The 16318-nt window shown below is 43.6% G+C and overlaps 1 protein-coding gene and 1 pseudogene across 8 annotated transcripts in view; both read left to right on the forward strand.

The window, feature by feature from the left end:
• PISD (phosphatidylserine decarboxylase) overlaps positions 1–16318 on the forward strand; it is a 51113-nt gene that overhangs the window by 20541 nt on the left and 14254 nt on the right. For 3 of the 8 annotated variants that reach the window (XM_053589990.1, XM_053589988.1, XM_053589993.1), the window contains one exon: positions 16118–16180. The exons of the other annotated variants lie outside the window; for them this stretch is intronic. In XM_053589990.1, coding sequence (XP_053445965.1) covers positions 16118–16180 — 63 coding nt within the window. The remainder of the gene's footprint in view (positions 1–16117; positions 16181–16318) is intronic. 8 annotated transcript variants of the gene reach the window in all.
• Positions 2599–4038, forward strand: LOC128584810 (aurora kinase A-like; annotated as a pseudogene).

Genomic DNA, 16318 nt, shown 5'->3' on the forward strand with positions numbered 1-16318 from the left:
AATAAGATCAAAATAGAATTCCAAGCAGTAACCCAAAAGATATCTCAAGAATTCAACGAATTCAAAGACCAAATGACCAAAGATTGTGACACATTGAGACAAGAAGTTGCATCCCTTAAAGATCTGAGAAACACAGTAGAATCCCTCAGTAACAGAATGGAGCAAGCAGAAGAAAGGATTTCTGACATCAAAGACAAAGCTTTTGAACGCTCCCAAACTCTCAAAGAGGAAGAGAAATGGAGGGCAAAAATATCACTCTCTCTGAGAGTTCTGGGATAATTCGAAGAAAACTAGTATTTGTCTTATAGGGATCCCCAAAAGCGACAAAGTGGCTTCACAAGGCACAGACTCTCTTCTCCATGAGATTATGAAGGAGAATTTTCCAGACATGCCAAGAGATTCTGAAATTCAGATAGCAGACAGGTTCAGAACTCTAGCACGACTCAACTCAAATAAGACATCCCCCAGACACATATAATCAATTTCACTAAAGTTAATGTCAAGGAGAACATTCTGAAAGCAGCCAGACAAAAGAAAACCATCACCTACAAGGGCAAGAATATTAGAATAACTGCAGATCTCTCTGTTCAAGCTAGAAGAGGATGGTCATCAACTTTTTTTTTTTTTTTTTTTTTTGTAGAGACAGAGTCTCACTTTATGGCCCTCAGTAGAGTGCCATGGCATCACATAGCTCACAGCAACCTCCAACTCCTGGGCTTAAGCGATTCTCTTGCCTCAGCCTCCTGAGTAGCTGGGACTACAGGCGCCTGCCACAACGCCCAGCTATTTTTTGGTTGCAGTTCAGCCCAGGCTGGGTTTGAACCTGCCGCCCTCAGTATATGGGGCCAGCGCCTTACCGACTGAGCCACAGGTGCCACCCTGGTCATCGACTTTTAATCTCCTACAACAAAATAACTTTCAACCCAGGATCCTGTACCCAGCTAAACTGAGCTTCATTTATGATGGAGAAATTAAATACTTGAATGACATTCACATGTTGAAGAAATTTGCCATAACTAAACCAGCTCTCCAGGATATTCTCAGACCTATCCTCCATAAAGACCAGCATAATCCTCTCCACCAAAGTAAGCCCACCCAGAAAATTTTTATCAAATTCCAACTTCCACAGTCGCAAAAGGATTAAAAATGCCCACTGGGGGGTGGCCCCATATGCCGAGGGTGATGGGTTCAAACCCAGGCCCCGTCCAAACTGCAACCAAAAAATAGCCAGGCGCTGTGGCGGGCGCCTGTAGTCCCAGCTACTCGGGAGGCTGAGGCAAGAGAATCGCTTAAGCCCAGGAGTTGGAGGTTGCTGTGAGCTGTGTGAGGCCACGGCACTCTACCAAGGGCCATAAAGTGAGACCCTGTCTCTACAAAAAAAAAAAAAAAGAATGCCCACTGGACTCTCGAAAGACTTATCAGTATTCTCAATTAATGTGAATGGTTTAAATTGTCCTCTAAAGAGGCACAGGTTGGCTGACTGGATACAAACACTCAAGCCAGATATCTGCTGCATACAAGAATCGCATCTTACATTAAAAGACAAATATAGACTCAACATGAAGGAATGGTCATCTATACTCCAGGGAAATGGAAAGCAGAAAAAAGCAGGCATTGCAATCCTATTTGCAGACGCAATAGGCTTTAAACCAATCGAAATAAGGAAGGATAATGATGGACACTTCATATTTGTTAAGGTAATACTCAATATGATGAGATTTCAATTATTAATATTTATGCACCCAACCAGCATGCACTTCAATTTATAAGAGAAACCTTAACAGACATGAGCAACTTGATTTCCTCCAGTTCCATAGCAGTTGGAGATTTTAACACCCCTTTAGCAGTGCTGGATAGATCCTCCAAAAAAAAGCTAAGCAAAGAAATTTTAGATTAAAATGTTAACCATTCAACATCTGGACTTAACAGACATCTACAGAACATTTCATCCCAACAAAACTGAATACACATTTTTCTCGTCAGCCCACAGAACATACTCCAAAATTGACCACATCCTAGGCCACAAATCTAACCTCAGCAAATTTAAAAAAATAGAAATTATTCCTTGCATCTTCTCAGACCATCATGGAATAAAAGTTGAACTCAATAACAACAGGAACCTGCATACCCATACAAAAACATGGAAGTTAAACAACCTTATGCTGAAGGATAGATGGGTTATAGATGAGATTAAGAAGGAAATCACCAAATTTTTGGAAGAAGAAAACAATGAAGACACGAATTACCAGAACCTCTGGTATACTGCAAAGGCAGTCCTAAGAGGGAAATTTATAGCACTGCAAGCCTTCCTCAAGAAAACGGAAAGAGAGGAAGTTAATAACTTAATGGGACATCTCAAGCAACTGGAGAAGGAAGAACACTCCAACCCCAAACCCAGCAGAAGAAAAGAAATAACCAAAATCAGAGCAGAATTAAATGAAATTGAAAACAAAAGAATTATACAACAGATCAATAAATCCAAAAGTTGATTTTTTGAAAAGATCAATAAAATAGATAAACTTTTGGCCAACCTAACCAGGAAAAAAAGATTAGACGGCTGAGAGCTAGGAGGACTCCAGGAGTTGGATCTGAGGCATCATGGACAGATCAAAAGAAAACTACATTTCAGGGCTTGTTAAGGTGGTTTTGGACCACTTGATGGTCCAAAACACGTTCCAGTGACGCAGCAGTTTTCCGGTCAGAATCCGTTACCTGCAAGTACTGGTCAGGCTCAGCGGGTCCTGTGCCCTTTAAATTCCTCCCGGCGCATTCCTTCTCAAGCACAAAAGCTTATCTCCAGCCACAAACCAGTTCAGAATCATATGCAGAAGCAATTACAGGCAACCAGTGTACCTCATCCTGTCTCTAAGCCACTGAATGACACCCAGAAGAGCAAGCAGCCCCAGCCAGCAGCACCTGGAAATAAACCCGAGGAAGAAGTGACATCAAAACATAAAAATGAAGAATCAAAAAAAAGGCAATGGGCTTTGGAAGATTTTGAAATTGGTCGCCCGCTGGGTAAAGGAAAGTTTGGTAATGTTTATTTGGCAAGAGAAAAACAAAGCAAGTTTATCCTGGCTCTTAAAGTGCTGTTTAAAGCTCAACTGGAAAAAGCAGGAGTGGAGCATCAGCTCAGAAGAGAAGTGGAAATACAGTTCCATCTTCGGCATCCTAATATTCTCAGACTACATGGTTATTTTCATGATGCCACCAGAGTTTACCTAATTCTAGAATATGCGCCACTTGGAACAGTCTATAGAGAACTCCAGAAACTCAAAGTTTGATGAGCAGAGAACTGCTACTTATATCACAGAACTGGCAAATGCTCTGTCTTACTGCCATTCAAAGAGAGTTATTCATAGAGACATTAAGCCAGAGAACCTGCTGCTGGGATCATCTGGAGAGCTGAAGATTGCAGATTTTGGTTGGTCAGTTCATGCTCCATCCTCCAGGAGAACCACTCTGTGTGGCACCCTGGACTACCTGCCACCTGAGATGATTGAAGGTCGGATGCATGATGAGAAGGTAGACCTCTGGAGCCTGGGAGTTCTTTGCTATGAATTTTTAGTTGGGAAGCCTCCTTTTGAGGCAAATACATACCAAGAGACCTACAAAAGAATATCATGGATTGAATTCACGTTTCCTGAGTTTGTAACAGAGGGAGCCAGAGACCTTATTTCAAGACTGTTGAAGCATAATCCAAGCGAGAGGCTGACTCTCAGAGAAGTACTTGAACACCTCTGGATCAAAGCAAATTCATCAAAACCATCAAGTAGCCAAAACAAAGAATCAAATAGCAAATAGTCTTAGGAATCATGTAGGGGGAGAAATCCTTGAGCCCAGGGCTGCTATACAATGTCAGGAACATGCTACTGAAATCTGTTTTTACTATTGACGGCCTCCTTCAATCTACAGCACTACAGGAAATGTTTCTTACTGAGCAGGCAGGGCCTCTGCCTCTCTATTAGTAAATGTGACACTGAAGTGAATATAGCCATGAGAATAAGGCTACTTTACTGGTTCGTGACCTGGAGGCAAGGTTCAACTGCAGCCATCCCCGCAGCCTGCGCCAGCCCTGGTGTCCTTGTAGGAGATGTGCTGATTTTGGTTGTGGGGAAGTGACCATTTGTCCTGACTCGATCAGTTAAGGAGCTGTGCAATAATCTTCCAAGTACCTGGAGTGAGTGTGTTATTTATTGGGTGTCCAAGCTCAGTAAAGCTGTTGGAATTAATGTGATCCTTTTAAATGTTGAAAGTTTTATATAGATTTGTGTCTTCTCCCACGGCAGTCCCTTCAGAGTGGCCTCTGTGTCAGGCCTGGGTTTCAAGTCCTCCTTAACAACTTATCCCATGAGATGTTGTAAAATAGGAACATGTGCTACCTCCACTGCAGGACTTGGCTTGGGATAAACAAGACCCATGTGTCTAAGAGCCTTTAAGGGGTTATTTTTTATTGGAGTTTATGGCATGTGTGTAAACTATATATGCAAATAAATATATATCTATTTAGAAAAAAAGAGTAAAATCTCTAATTTCATCAGTCAGAAATGGTAACAATGAAATAACAGACCCCTCAGAAATTCAAAAAATCCTTAACGAATACTACAAGAAACTCTACTCTCAGAAATACGAAAATCTAAAAGAAATCAACCAATATCTGGGAGTACGCCACCTACGAAGACTTAGAATGAAGTGGAAATGTTGAACAGGCCTATATCAAGTTCTGAAATAGCATCAACTATACAAAATCTCCCTAAAAAGAAAAGCCCAGGACTAGATGGCTTTACATCAGAATTCTACCAAACCTTTAAAGAAGTACTAGTACCTATATTACTAAACCTCTTCCAAAATATAGAAAAAGAAGGAATATTACCCAACACATTCTACGAAGCAAACATCACCTTGATCCCCAAAAGGGGATCATGTTGGGAAAGACCCAACAAGAAAAGAAAATCATAGACCAATATCACTAATGAATATTGATGGTAAAATACTAAGATCCTAACAAACAGAATCCAACAACACATCAAAAAAATTGTACACCATGACCAAGTGGGATTTATCCCAGGGTCTCAAGGCTGGTTCAATATACGTAAATCTATAAATGTAATTCAGCACATTAAACAAACTAAAAAATAAGGACCATATGATTCTTTCAATTGATGCAGAAAAAGCTTTTGATAATATCCAGCATCCCTTCATGATCAGAGCACTTAAGAAAATTGGTATAGAAGGAACATTTCTTAAACTAATAGAGGCCATCTACAGCAAACCCACAGCCAATATCGTATTGGATGGAGTTAAATTGAAATCATTTCCACTTAGATCAGGAACCAGGCCAGGTTGCCCATTGTCTCCATTGCTCTTTAACATTGTAATGGAAGTTTTAGCCATTGCAATTCAGGAAAAAAAGGCGATCAAGGGTATCCACATAGGCTCAGAAGAGATCAAACTCTTCGCAGATGATATGATCATATATCTGGAAAACACTATGGATTCTATTACAAAACTTTTAGAAGTGATCAAGGAATACAGCAATGTCTCAGGTTACAAAATCAACACCCATAAATCTGTAGCCTTTATATATACCAACAATGACCAAGCCGGAAAAACAGTCAAGGACTCTATTCCTTTCACAGTAATGCCAAAGAAGATGAAATATTTGGGAGTATACCTAACAAAGGACGTGAATGATCTCTTCAAGGAGAACTATGAAACTTTTAAGAAAAGGAATAGCTGAAGATGTTAACAAATGGAAAAACATACCATGCTCATGGCTGGGAAGAATCAACATTGTTAAAATGTCTATACTGGGCAGCGCCTATGGCTCAAGGAGTAGGGTGCCGGTCCCATATGCCGGAGGTAGCGGGTTCAAACCTAGCCCCGGCCAAAAACCAAAAAAAAAAAGTAAAAGTCTATACTACCCAAAGCAATATATAATTTTAATGCAATTCCTATTAAAGCTCTATTGTCATATTTTAAAGATCTTGAAAAAATAATACTTCATTTTATATGGAATCAGAAAAAAACTCGAATAGTCAAAACATTACTCAGCAATAAAAACACAGTAGGAGGAATCACGCTACCAGACCTGAGACTGTACTATAAATCGATAGTGACCAAAACAGCATGATACTGGCACAAAAACAGAGAAGTAGATGTCTGGAACAGAATAGAGAACCAAGAGATGAATCCAGCTACTTACTGTTATTTGATCTTTGACAAGCCAATTAAAAACATTCAGTGGGGAAAAGATTCCCTATTTAACAAATGGTGCTGGGTGAACTGGCTGGTAACCTGTAGAAGATTGAAACTGGACCCACACCTTTCACCATTAACTAAGATAGACTCTCACTGGATCAAAGATTTAAACTTAAGACATGAAACTATAAAAGTACTAGAAGAGAGTGCAGGGAAAACTCTTGAAGGAATCGGCCTGGGTGAATATTTTATGATATGGACTCCCCAGGCAATAGGAGCAGTATCAAAAATACGCTACTGGGACCTGATCAAACTAAAAAGCTTCTGCACAGCCAAGAACATAGTAAAGTAAGTAGACAGCCCTCGGAATGGGAGAAAATATTTGCAGGTTATACCTCCGATAAAGGTCTAATAACCAGAATCCACAGAGAACTCAAACGTATTAGCAAGAAAAGAACACATGATCCTATCTCAGGGTGGGTAAGGGACAAGAGAAACTTCTCTAAAGAAGACAGACGCACGATCTACAAACGCATGAAAAAAAGCTCATCATCCTTAATCATCAGAGAAATGCAAATCAAAACTACTCTATCACCTAACCCCAGTAAGAGTAGCCCACAAAACAAAATCCCAAAACCAGAGATGTTGGCGTGGATGTGGAGAAAAGGGCACACTTCTACACTGCTGGTGGGAATGCACCCTAATACGTTCCTTCTGGAAGGATGTTTGGAGAATACTTAAAGACCTAAAAATAGACCTGCCATTTGATCCTATAATTCCTTTACTAGGCTTATACCCAGAAGACCAAAAATCACAATGTAACAAAGACTTCTGTACCAGAATGTTTATTGCAGCCCAATTCATAATTGCTAAGTCATGGAAGAAGCCCAAGTGCCCATCCACCCACGAATGGACTAGCAAATTGTGGTACATGTATACCATGGAATATTATGCAGCCTTAAAGAAAGATGGAGACTTTACCTCTTTCATGTTTACATGGATGGAGCTGGAACATATTCTTCTTAGCAAAGTATCTCAGGAATGGAAGAAAAGGTATCCAATGTACTCAGCTCTACTATGAAGCTAAATTATAGCTTTCACATGAAGCACAAGACTATGGGGAAAGGGCCAAGGAAGGGGAAGGGAGGGGGGAGGTTAGGGTGGAGGGAGGGTAATTGGTGGGGCCACACCTATGGTGCATCTTAGAATGGATACAGGTGAAACTTACTAAAGGCAGAATACAAATGTCTATATACAATAATTAAGAAAATGCCATGAAGGCTACGTTGAACAGTTTGATGAGAATATTTCAGATTATATATGAAACCAGCACATTGTACCCCTTGATTGCACTAATGTACACAGCTATAATTTAACAATAAAAAAAAATTATATATATATATATATATATATCAAAGAATCTCCGTAAGAAAACAAAAAAAATACCAACAAAACTGTTTTAGTCAACTGGCCATATCAATCCCAATGTTACTCCAAGAGGTATCTGTCTGCCCTCTATTCCCTATGCCCCTGGGCCTGTGCTTTGTTTGGCGTGTTCATATGCCTTGGACTTTGTAATAACCTACCTCAGACTAAGAAAGTTTTCTGGTAGTATGTCACAAAATCCTTTTAGTGAAGGATAATTGTGCAGTATGTGAATCACATCTTCAAAATACACTTCATTCTGTTTTCCTTGGCATTGGTGGTTTCCCCTGTAAACACGCCCTTCTCCATTAGATTAGTGAAGTACATATAAGTGTGGACAGCACAAGACTGTGGTTGTATGACCCCACTTGAGTGTTAAACCCAAGCTGCCATCTCTCTAATCTCAGGCATTTGGTATGCTGACTCACCCTGTGACAAATTTGCATGCTTTTAGGAAATTCCCACCCATTTCAAAGGTATCCCAAAAAAATCTAAATTTGGAACAAATCTGCCACTTTCAAAATCATAAAAGGTCAGTGCTGATAGTTTTTTAGCTTCCACCATTTATGTAGTTGGGACTACTGCAATATGTGTTTCATACCTGAAAGATGATTGTGAGAATATAGATTGATTAGCTCAGAAGTTCTAGGGCCTGGACAGTGACAGGACTCTGAGTAAAGTGGCCCAGGTGCAGCGTGGGTTCTCAGAGCACCTATTGGTAGAGAGCTGGGTCTAAGTTAGGTACTGTTCTTTTGGTTGAGTAAAATGGCCACAGGACCATGCTTGGATTTTCAAGTAGGATTCCAACATTTCATTTTATGAAGGGGAAATCGTCTGGACTCAGAGTTGCTATTAGGTGGAGTATACCTTATCTAAAATGCATGGGAGCAGAAGTGTTTTGGATTTTAGAATATTTGCATGAATATCTTGGGAAGCAACTCAAGCCTAAACACAAAATGTATTTATGTCTTATATGCACTGAATACACATAGTCTGAAAGTAATCGTACACGGTTTTTTTTTTTTTGTTTTTTCAGTTTTGGCCGGGGCTGGGTTTGAACCCACCACCTCCAGCATATGGGCCTGGCACCCTACTCCTTTGAGCCACAGGCGCCACCCTCTTACACAATATTTTTTATTAACTTTTTTTTTTGTTTTGTTTTAATTTTGGCCGGGGCTGGGTTTGAACCCGCCACCTCTGGCATATGGGACTGGCACCCTACCCCTTGAGCCACAGGCGCCGCCACACAATATTTTTAATAATTTTTTTTTGTTGTTGTTTTTGAGACAGAGCCTTACTCTGTCACCCTCAATAGAGTGCTGTGGTGTCACAGCTCACAGCAACCTCAAACTCTTGGGTTTAAGAGATTCTCTTGCCTCAAGCCTCCTGAGTAGCTGGGACTATAGGCACCCACCACAACGCCCAGCTTTTTTTTTTGTTGCTGTAGTTGTCATTGCTGTTTAATAGGCCCAGTCGGGGTTTGAACCCATCAGCTGTGGTGTATTTGGCTGGCACCCTAACCATTGAGCTATTGGCGCTGAGCCAATATTTTTAATAATTTTGTGCATGAATTAAAGTTTTGACTGTTTTGATTGTGACGATTACGTGAGGTCAGGTGTAGAATATTCTACTTGTGACTTTGTGTTGGAGCATTGGATTTTGGAGTATTTTATATTTTAGATGTTCATATTAGGAATATTCAACCTGTGTAAGATTTCAGGAGACCATAGCAGGTTGAAAGGGAGGGTCCTGAACTGGCAGTCAGGAGCCAGGTCCTACTCCCTCCTCTGGCCCTACCTAATTGCTGTCATTACAAGTAAAAAACCAAACAAAAAACCCCCAGATTTTCCAAATCTAGCTAATCATCAGAATTGTTGGGGAGCTTTAACCATTATGAATTCTTTTTTTTTTTCTTGAGACAGAGTTTTACTATGTTGCTCTCTGTAGAGTGCAATAGGCGTCACAGCTCACAGAAACCTCAAACTCCTGGGCTTAAGTGATTCTTTTGCCTCATCTTCCTTAGTAGCTGGGACTACAGGTGCCCACCAGAACCCCTGGCTATTTTTTTGTTTGTTTGTTTAGCAGTCTGGGCCAGGTTCAATCCCACCAGTCCTGGTGCATGTGGTCAACACCCTGTGGTGCATATGGTCAGCCCCATTATGAATTCGTTAGTCTCCTAGAGTTTTAGAAAATATGGGAAGGCTCAAGATCTGTTTTTCAGAAGCCTCCTAGTGATTCTGATGACAGGCCAGATTTTAGGACTCACAGGTAGATGAGCTGTAAGGTTCCCGTCAGGGCTCCAATTTAAGTGGCAAATGAAATTTCTGGGGGTGATTTTGCTGAAACAGAATTCCTTGATGTCATTGAGCTCAAGTCTGGCATTGAAATGAGCCCCTGGGCCTTCAGTGGCACTATTGAGGCAATAGGATGATAATGTTTTACCAAAATAGTTTTTTTTTTGGTTTCCAGAAGATAGATGTGAAGCAGCCTTCACAGTGAAGCAGCCTTCACAGTGTAGCAGCCTTCACACGTGAAACATTCCTGTTAGTTACTGTGGATCATTTTACCAACAGGAAGCTTTTGTTTCCCTTTCCCATCTTGTAAATTTCTCTTGCCAGGAAAGCATTTTATTATCCCTTCTGTATCAGAAATCTTGTTTATTTGTGACAGTCTCTGTTGCTGTTGTGACAGTCTCTGGAGTGCTGATATCAGCCCCTAACTCCTGGATCAAGCAGTCCACCTGCATCAGCCTCCCAAGTAGCTGGGATTACAGGTCTGAGCTACCTTGCCCAGTCTAAGTGTAATTTAAATTTTTTAAGAGATAGGGTCTCACTGTTGCCCACGCTGGGGGTGTAGTGGCTATTCACAGGAGCAATCACAGCTCCTTTCCAGTTCTTTACCTTAAGTAATGTAGCTCTTTGTTGGTGTGAAGTTACCTGGGTTTCATTTCAAACAGGCAAGCCTCATTTCAAGAAGGACTGAGGGTGAAGGTGGTGTTGGTGGGGAGTCTTTTTATTATGTATTGGGAATGATTGTTTATGGAAGCTGTCACCACCTATGTAAGGATCCTCTGATCCTGTGTTCTGCAATTACAAGACACTAATTGCCTTCCTGCCCCTGTACTTTGAGTTCAGATAGGCCCAGGGCTGCTCCTGCATCCAGGAAGTCCTTTATCATGTGCCGTCCAGGTTAGTGCTGGTGTATCTAACTGAAAATATGCATTTTCCAGTTTACTTGTGTGTGTTTTTTTTTTTAGACACAGAGTCTTATTATGTTGCCCTTGGTAGAGTGCTGTGGTTCCCAGCTCACAGCAACCTCAAACTCTTGAGCTCAAGCCATTCTCTTGCCTCAGCCTCCCAAGTAGTTGGGACAACAGGTGCCCACCAAACACCTGGCTATTTTTTGTTGCAGTTGTCATTGTTGTTTAGCTGGTCCAGGCTATGTTCAAACCCACCAGCCTTGGTGTATGTGGCTGGAGCCATAACCACTGTGCTACAGGCGCTGAGCCTACTTGTGTTTTTTTTTTGGTATGTATTCTTTCTGGTAGCTGGGACAGCTGCCCTGCCTGGTTTCTCTGGCGGCAGGGCAGCTGTCGAGGGAAGGGGTTCCTTACTGCTCTTTTGCTTCTCTTGGGCAGCTTTGCCATGGTCCCTCCCAGAGTTCTCTTAGCAAATAAGTGTTTCTCCCCCTTTCCTCTGCTTCCTGATCCCTCCATAAACCCAGCAGCATTTGATGTACATTCACTCCACTTCTTGCAATTAGTTGGCCAAGTGGAGGTGAGTTTTCCATGTGGAGGGACTTGGCAGCAGGGGTGCTAGCCAGGCCCTCCAAAAAGGGGCTTGGGACTGTCGTGACCACACCTGCCCCACATCCAGGAGCCTAAGCTGTGCCGAGTCAGAGTGGCCCTGAGGTCCTTTGTGTGGCCCCTGCCCTGTGGATCTAGGTCACAGGGGCATCTGGTCCAGGGGAGGCTATTTTAATCCTTAGTGACCTGCAAGCCCAGAGGCAAGGATGGGCATATCCAAGATACATCTGCCTGGAGAGCCCAGGGGCAGATCCTCCTGGACCAGTTTGGAGGACATCTGCCCAAGCCCAAGGGGCAGCCCTTGCTCAGCTGGTGTCTCTTGCTCCAAGTTACTGGAGTCAAGAGCCTTGTTTCCAGAAGAGTGTGATTCTTCCTTCTTTGCCACTCTGGCAAAGGCTGATGTTAAATATGTACTTTGTAGGACGTGTCATTATGGAATGAAGGCTTTTCATCTTCACTGGATTTAAATGGGGAGAGGAACACTTCATTCCTTAGGAGAATGGATCAGAAAGATTATCTCTTCCTGGGTGGTGCCTGTGGCTCAGTGAGTAGGGTGCCAGCCAAATATACTGAGGGTGGCGGGTTCAAACCCAGCCCCGGCCAAACTGCAACAACAACAAAAAATAGCCAGGCGTTGTGGCGGGCACCTGTAGTCCCAGCTACTTGGGAAGCTGAGGCAAGAGAATCGCCTAAGCCTAAGAGCTGGAGGTTGCTGTGAGTTGTGACGCTATGGCACTCTACCAAGGGCGACAAAGTGAGACTCTGTCTCTAATAAAAAAAAAAAAGAGAGATTATCTCTTCCTTAGACTGGAATCAGAACGGGAAAGAGAATTGTGCTTTTAGGATAGAGATGCTTTTTTGTAGCTTTCCCTTTTTCTTCTTTGCTTTGTAAAATGAAGAGCAAAGGATTTCTCACTGCCACACCTGAGCCTCAACTCAAGCACCTGAGTGAGTCTCTCAGGCTGCTGCTCCTGGAATATCCCTGCCATTCCCATGAGCAAGTGTAGATAAAGCACAGAGTGGCATGAAACCAGGGTTATACCTACCAAAACATGACTTAACAGGCCAGGCGCAGTGGCTCACTCCTGTAATCCTAGCACTCTGGGAGGCTAAGGCAGGTGATCACCTGAGCTCAAGAGTTTGAGACCAGCCTGAGCCAGAGCAAGACCCCATCTCTAAAAATAGCCAGGTGTTGTGGTGGGCACCTGTAGTCCCAGCTACTTGGGAGGCTGAGGCAAGAGGATCAGTTGAGCCCGAGAGTTTCAGGTTGCTGTGAGCTGTGACACCACAGCACTCTACCAAGGGCAACAAAGTGAGCCTCCATCTCAAATTAAAAAGAAAAAACAAAACATCACTTAACAGTTTAGTGTTAGTGAGAAAAGAAAAATTTTTTTGAGACATCTCAAGCTGTCGCCCTGGGTAGAGTGCTGTGGTGTCACAGCTCACAGCAACCTCAAACTCTTGGGCTTAAGTGATTCTCTTGCCTCAGCCTCCCACATAGCTGGGACTACAGGAGCCTGCCACAATGCCAGCTATTTTTTTTTATTATTATTGTTGTTGCAGTTGTCATTGTTTCAGCTGGCCCAGGCCCAGTTCTAACCTACCAGCCTCCATGTATGTGGCCGTTGCCCTACCCACTGAGCTATGGGCACTGCCCATCAGTGAGAAATTTTTAATGATAAATACGTAATTCCTTAAAGGGGGAAGAACAGAAAAACTTCATTAAGTACCTTCTGACCTAGAAGGGTAGAAGTTTAGATAGCTGTCTTGGGTATCACTATGGCCATTCCCTTGGGGTTTCCTATTAAGGTGTACAGGGTGAAATCTAGTGACAAACTTCCTTTGCTCTCTATCTTGTCTTTTTTTTTTTTCTTTTTTTTGAGACAGAGTCTCACTATGTTGCCCTCAGTAGAGTGCTATGACATCACAGCTCACATCAACCTCAAAGTCTTGGGCTTAAGCGATTCTCTTTCCTCAGCCTCCCGAGTAGCTGGGACTACAGGCACCTGCCACAGCACCCAACTATTTTTAGAGATGGGGTCTTGCTCTTGCTCAGGCAGTCCATATCCACTTCAGTTTCCCTGAGTGCTCGGATTGCAGGCATGAGCCATCACTCCCAGGCTTGCCCTGTCTTGAGTTGGGAGGCACCTCTCTTCCTTGATCAGAAGACACGATGCCTGGGATGGTGAGGCACCCCCAGTACCATGGGTCCTTTCTCCTCCTCCAGGCCTCTCCAGCCCTTGGAAGTGACTGCAGAGATAGGAGGGACCTGGCTACAGGGCCAGCCTTGGTTGGCAGCTGGCCTCTCTCGTCAGCCCCAAAGGCTAATATTGTGAACATTAGCACTCAGCCTGAGCCAGGCACATGGCTACTTGGTGCACCTGGGCTGAGTGAACAGGAAACAGATGGTAGATGTTCAGTCTTGAGCTCTTCCACGTGAGGACCCACGGGGGGAGCCTTGGGGTATGCCTAGAGCAGGCCCCACACGTTCTGCCTCCCCTTAGATCTGGAGAAGTTTGGTGTGTGGAATGGGGGCGTGGATTTTTCTCCCCATTACTAATAGAATTTAGAAATTTTTTCTGTGGTTTAGGAAAGTCTTCCAACTTTTAAATTGCGAGCACTTGAACAGAGTAGAAAAGTTGAATGAGAGTTACTCATATGCACCACCTTGATTGAACAGTTATTGTTTTGTTATACTTGCTTTATCTCCATATGTGTGCATTTTACACTGAACCTTTTGTAAGGACATTATGAAACTTTACCCCTAAATACATCTGTACACATCTCAGTGTAATGATACAGTTTTGTTCATTGTTTGGCCTGGCCCTGGGGCACTGGGGCGCTGGGGGGCAGCATATGGAAGACAAGCCTTAGTCAGGAGCAGTAGGGCTTGTAGAGACAGTGGCTCCTGCCTTGGCAACTAGTGCCTTATTTCTAGCCTTAGTTTAGAAATTTTCAAAAACATGTGGAGCAGCAGTCCAATTCATGAAACGGAATGAAGACACTACAGCCTGTCTGTTCTCCCACAATCCAGTTTAGGCATAAGACAGGACCCTGTGAAGAGCTCCGTGTCCTGTTCTTGTCCCCATGCGCCGCCTGGAGCTCCTCAGCACTACAATATCCTTGAACATGGAGAGTTTTAGACATGCTAGGCACATTTTTAAACTGTATATAAATACTGTCATTTTATTCTCATCTGTAAACAGGGCTGCTGTTAACTCATAAAACTGGTAAGTGAGAAGGATGTATGTGTAAATACCTGGTCCTGTGCTGGCAGGGAATAGAGATTTAGTGAGTACTATTAGGTGTGAGAAAACCATCGCAGATGATAAAATGGGCAAATAGTCGAGTTGGTGAGGAGGGAAGCAAAGCCTCTCGCCTGCTCAGGTACCACCTGAGCAGAGTAGTTTTCCTAAGTGGCCAGTAGGGAATCATGGGCTCATTCTAGGGCAGGAGGAGATGGCAGGGCCCCTCCTGCTACAATTACCTCAGAGATACATAGTCACACTCTGATGTCCAGTGTGCTGCAGTGTGGCCAGGCCTCAGGCCCTATCTCAGCCCTTCCTCCAGCCAAGGTACCACTTGGGAGCTGCTTTCCCTGGCTTTGGGGGGCCAGCTTGTGGGAGAATAAGACTGTGCCTGAAGACATGGAACCTAAAAACAAGCTAGACTCCCAAGCAGGAGTGCCTGGCTCCAGAGCCTGTGCCCCTGCGTGGAGCTGTCTGCTGGGCTTGCTCTGGCTGAAAGCCCTTTTTCTGTATCCAGCCTTCTGTCCCTTGGGGAGCTGCTGAGGGACTCTGTGTGGCCAGGGGCATCCAAGAAGTTGTGCAGCCTAAGGGGACAGCCAAGGACCATCCCTGAACCAGAGCAGGGAAGTGGGCAGGGCTGGAGAACCTTGTGTACAAGGAAGTGCCCTCAGGCTGAGGGCACTTGAGCTTGCCAGGCTTCCTGCCCAGATTGCTGGGAAGCTGATGCCTGCCTGTGGTTCCTCAGGCCAGTGGTGAGACATCAGCCATCTTCCTCTAGGGCCTCTATTGGGCGTGGGGAAGCCTCTGTCTGTGGGCATCCCTGGGGCCTGCAGCCCCTCACAATGGCACTAGGTGGCACGCCCACCCAGGGGAGTCTTAGCTGGGTAGGAGTGAAAATTAAGGACTCAGCTGGTCAGAACAAGGTGGGAAAATAAATTTACCCCAGAGGATTGTTCTCCCCCAAGAAATTCATTTGCTAACCAATTATTTGAAACTCAGAATGCATTTCCCTGGCAAATACATGTGGTTGGTAGAGGTCCAGATGGAAGGCTAATCTCACGAAAGATTGGTGGGCTGGTTTACGGGTTTAAAGCACCAGTTCACTAGGCTTAGAGGCTTCGAGTGGTTGAAAAGGAATGCCAGTGGGCACAAAGTAGCCTGGCGGGCCATTAGAATTGTAGAGCTTACTTAGCAGCGAGAAGGCAGAGTGTGTTCGGATCCCAGGCTTGCCATCTGCAGACCTTTCTCCTGCTGATCTCACTGGGGCTGTTTCCCTCTGTACCCAGAGAACCGGTGTGGCCTGGACTGCAAATACTGGAGGCTTTGGGGAAGTGAGAGTGGTCTTCCTAGTTCTGGAATTTGATGGTGCTCGGATTCTATGTCTGCATCCTTCTATGCTTTAAACTCCTTGTTATCCTATTTCATATGGTGTTTGCAGCTCCAAGGTGAGAAGGGGTCTGCAGTCTCACCTGGGGTTCAGACAATGCTGGGATCAATTCCAGTAAGTCATCACTTAACATTGTACATAGGTTCTTGAAATCTTCAACTTTTAAGTGAAACCAGTTCTACCATAGGCTAAAAAAGTTAAGCTCCCACAGCATATATATAATTTTTTTTTTGAGACAGAGCCTCAAGCTGT

The sequence above is a fragment of the Nycticebus coucang genome, chromosome 4 (assembly GCF_027406575.1).
Source record: "Nycticebus coucang isolate mNycCou1 chromosome 4, mNycCou1.pri, whole genome shotgun sequence".
NCBI lineage: Eukaryota > Metazoa > Chordata > Mammalia > Primates > Lorisidae > Nycticebus > Nycticebus coucang.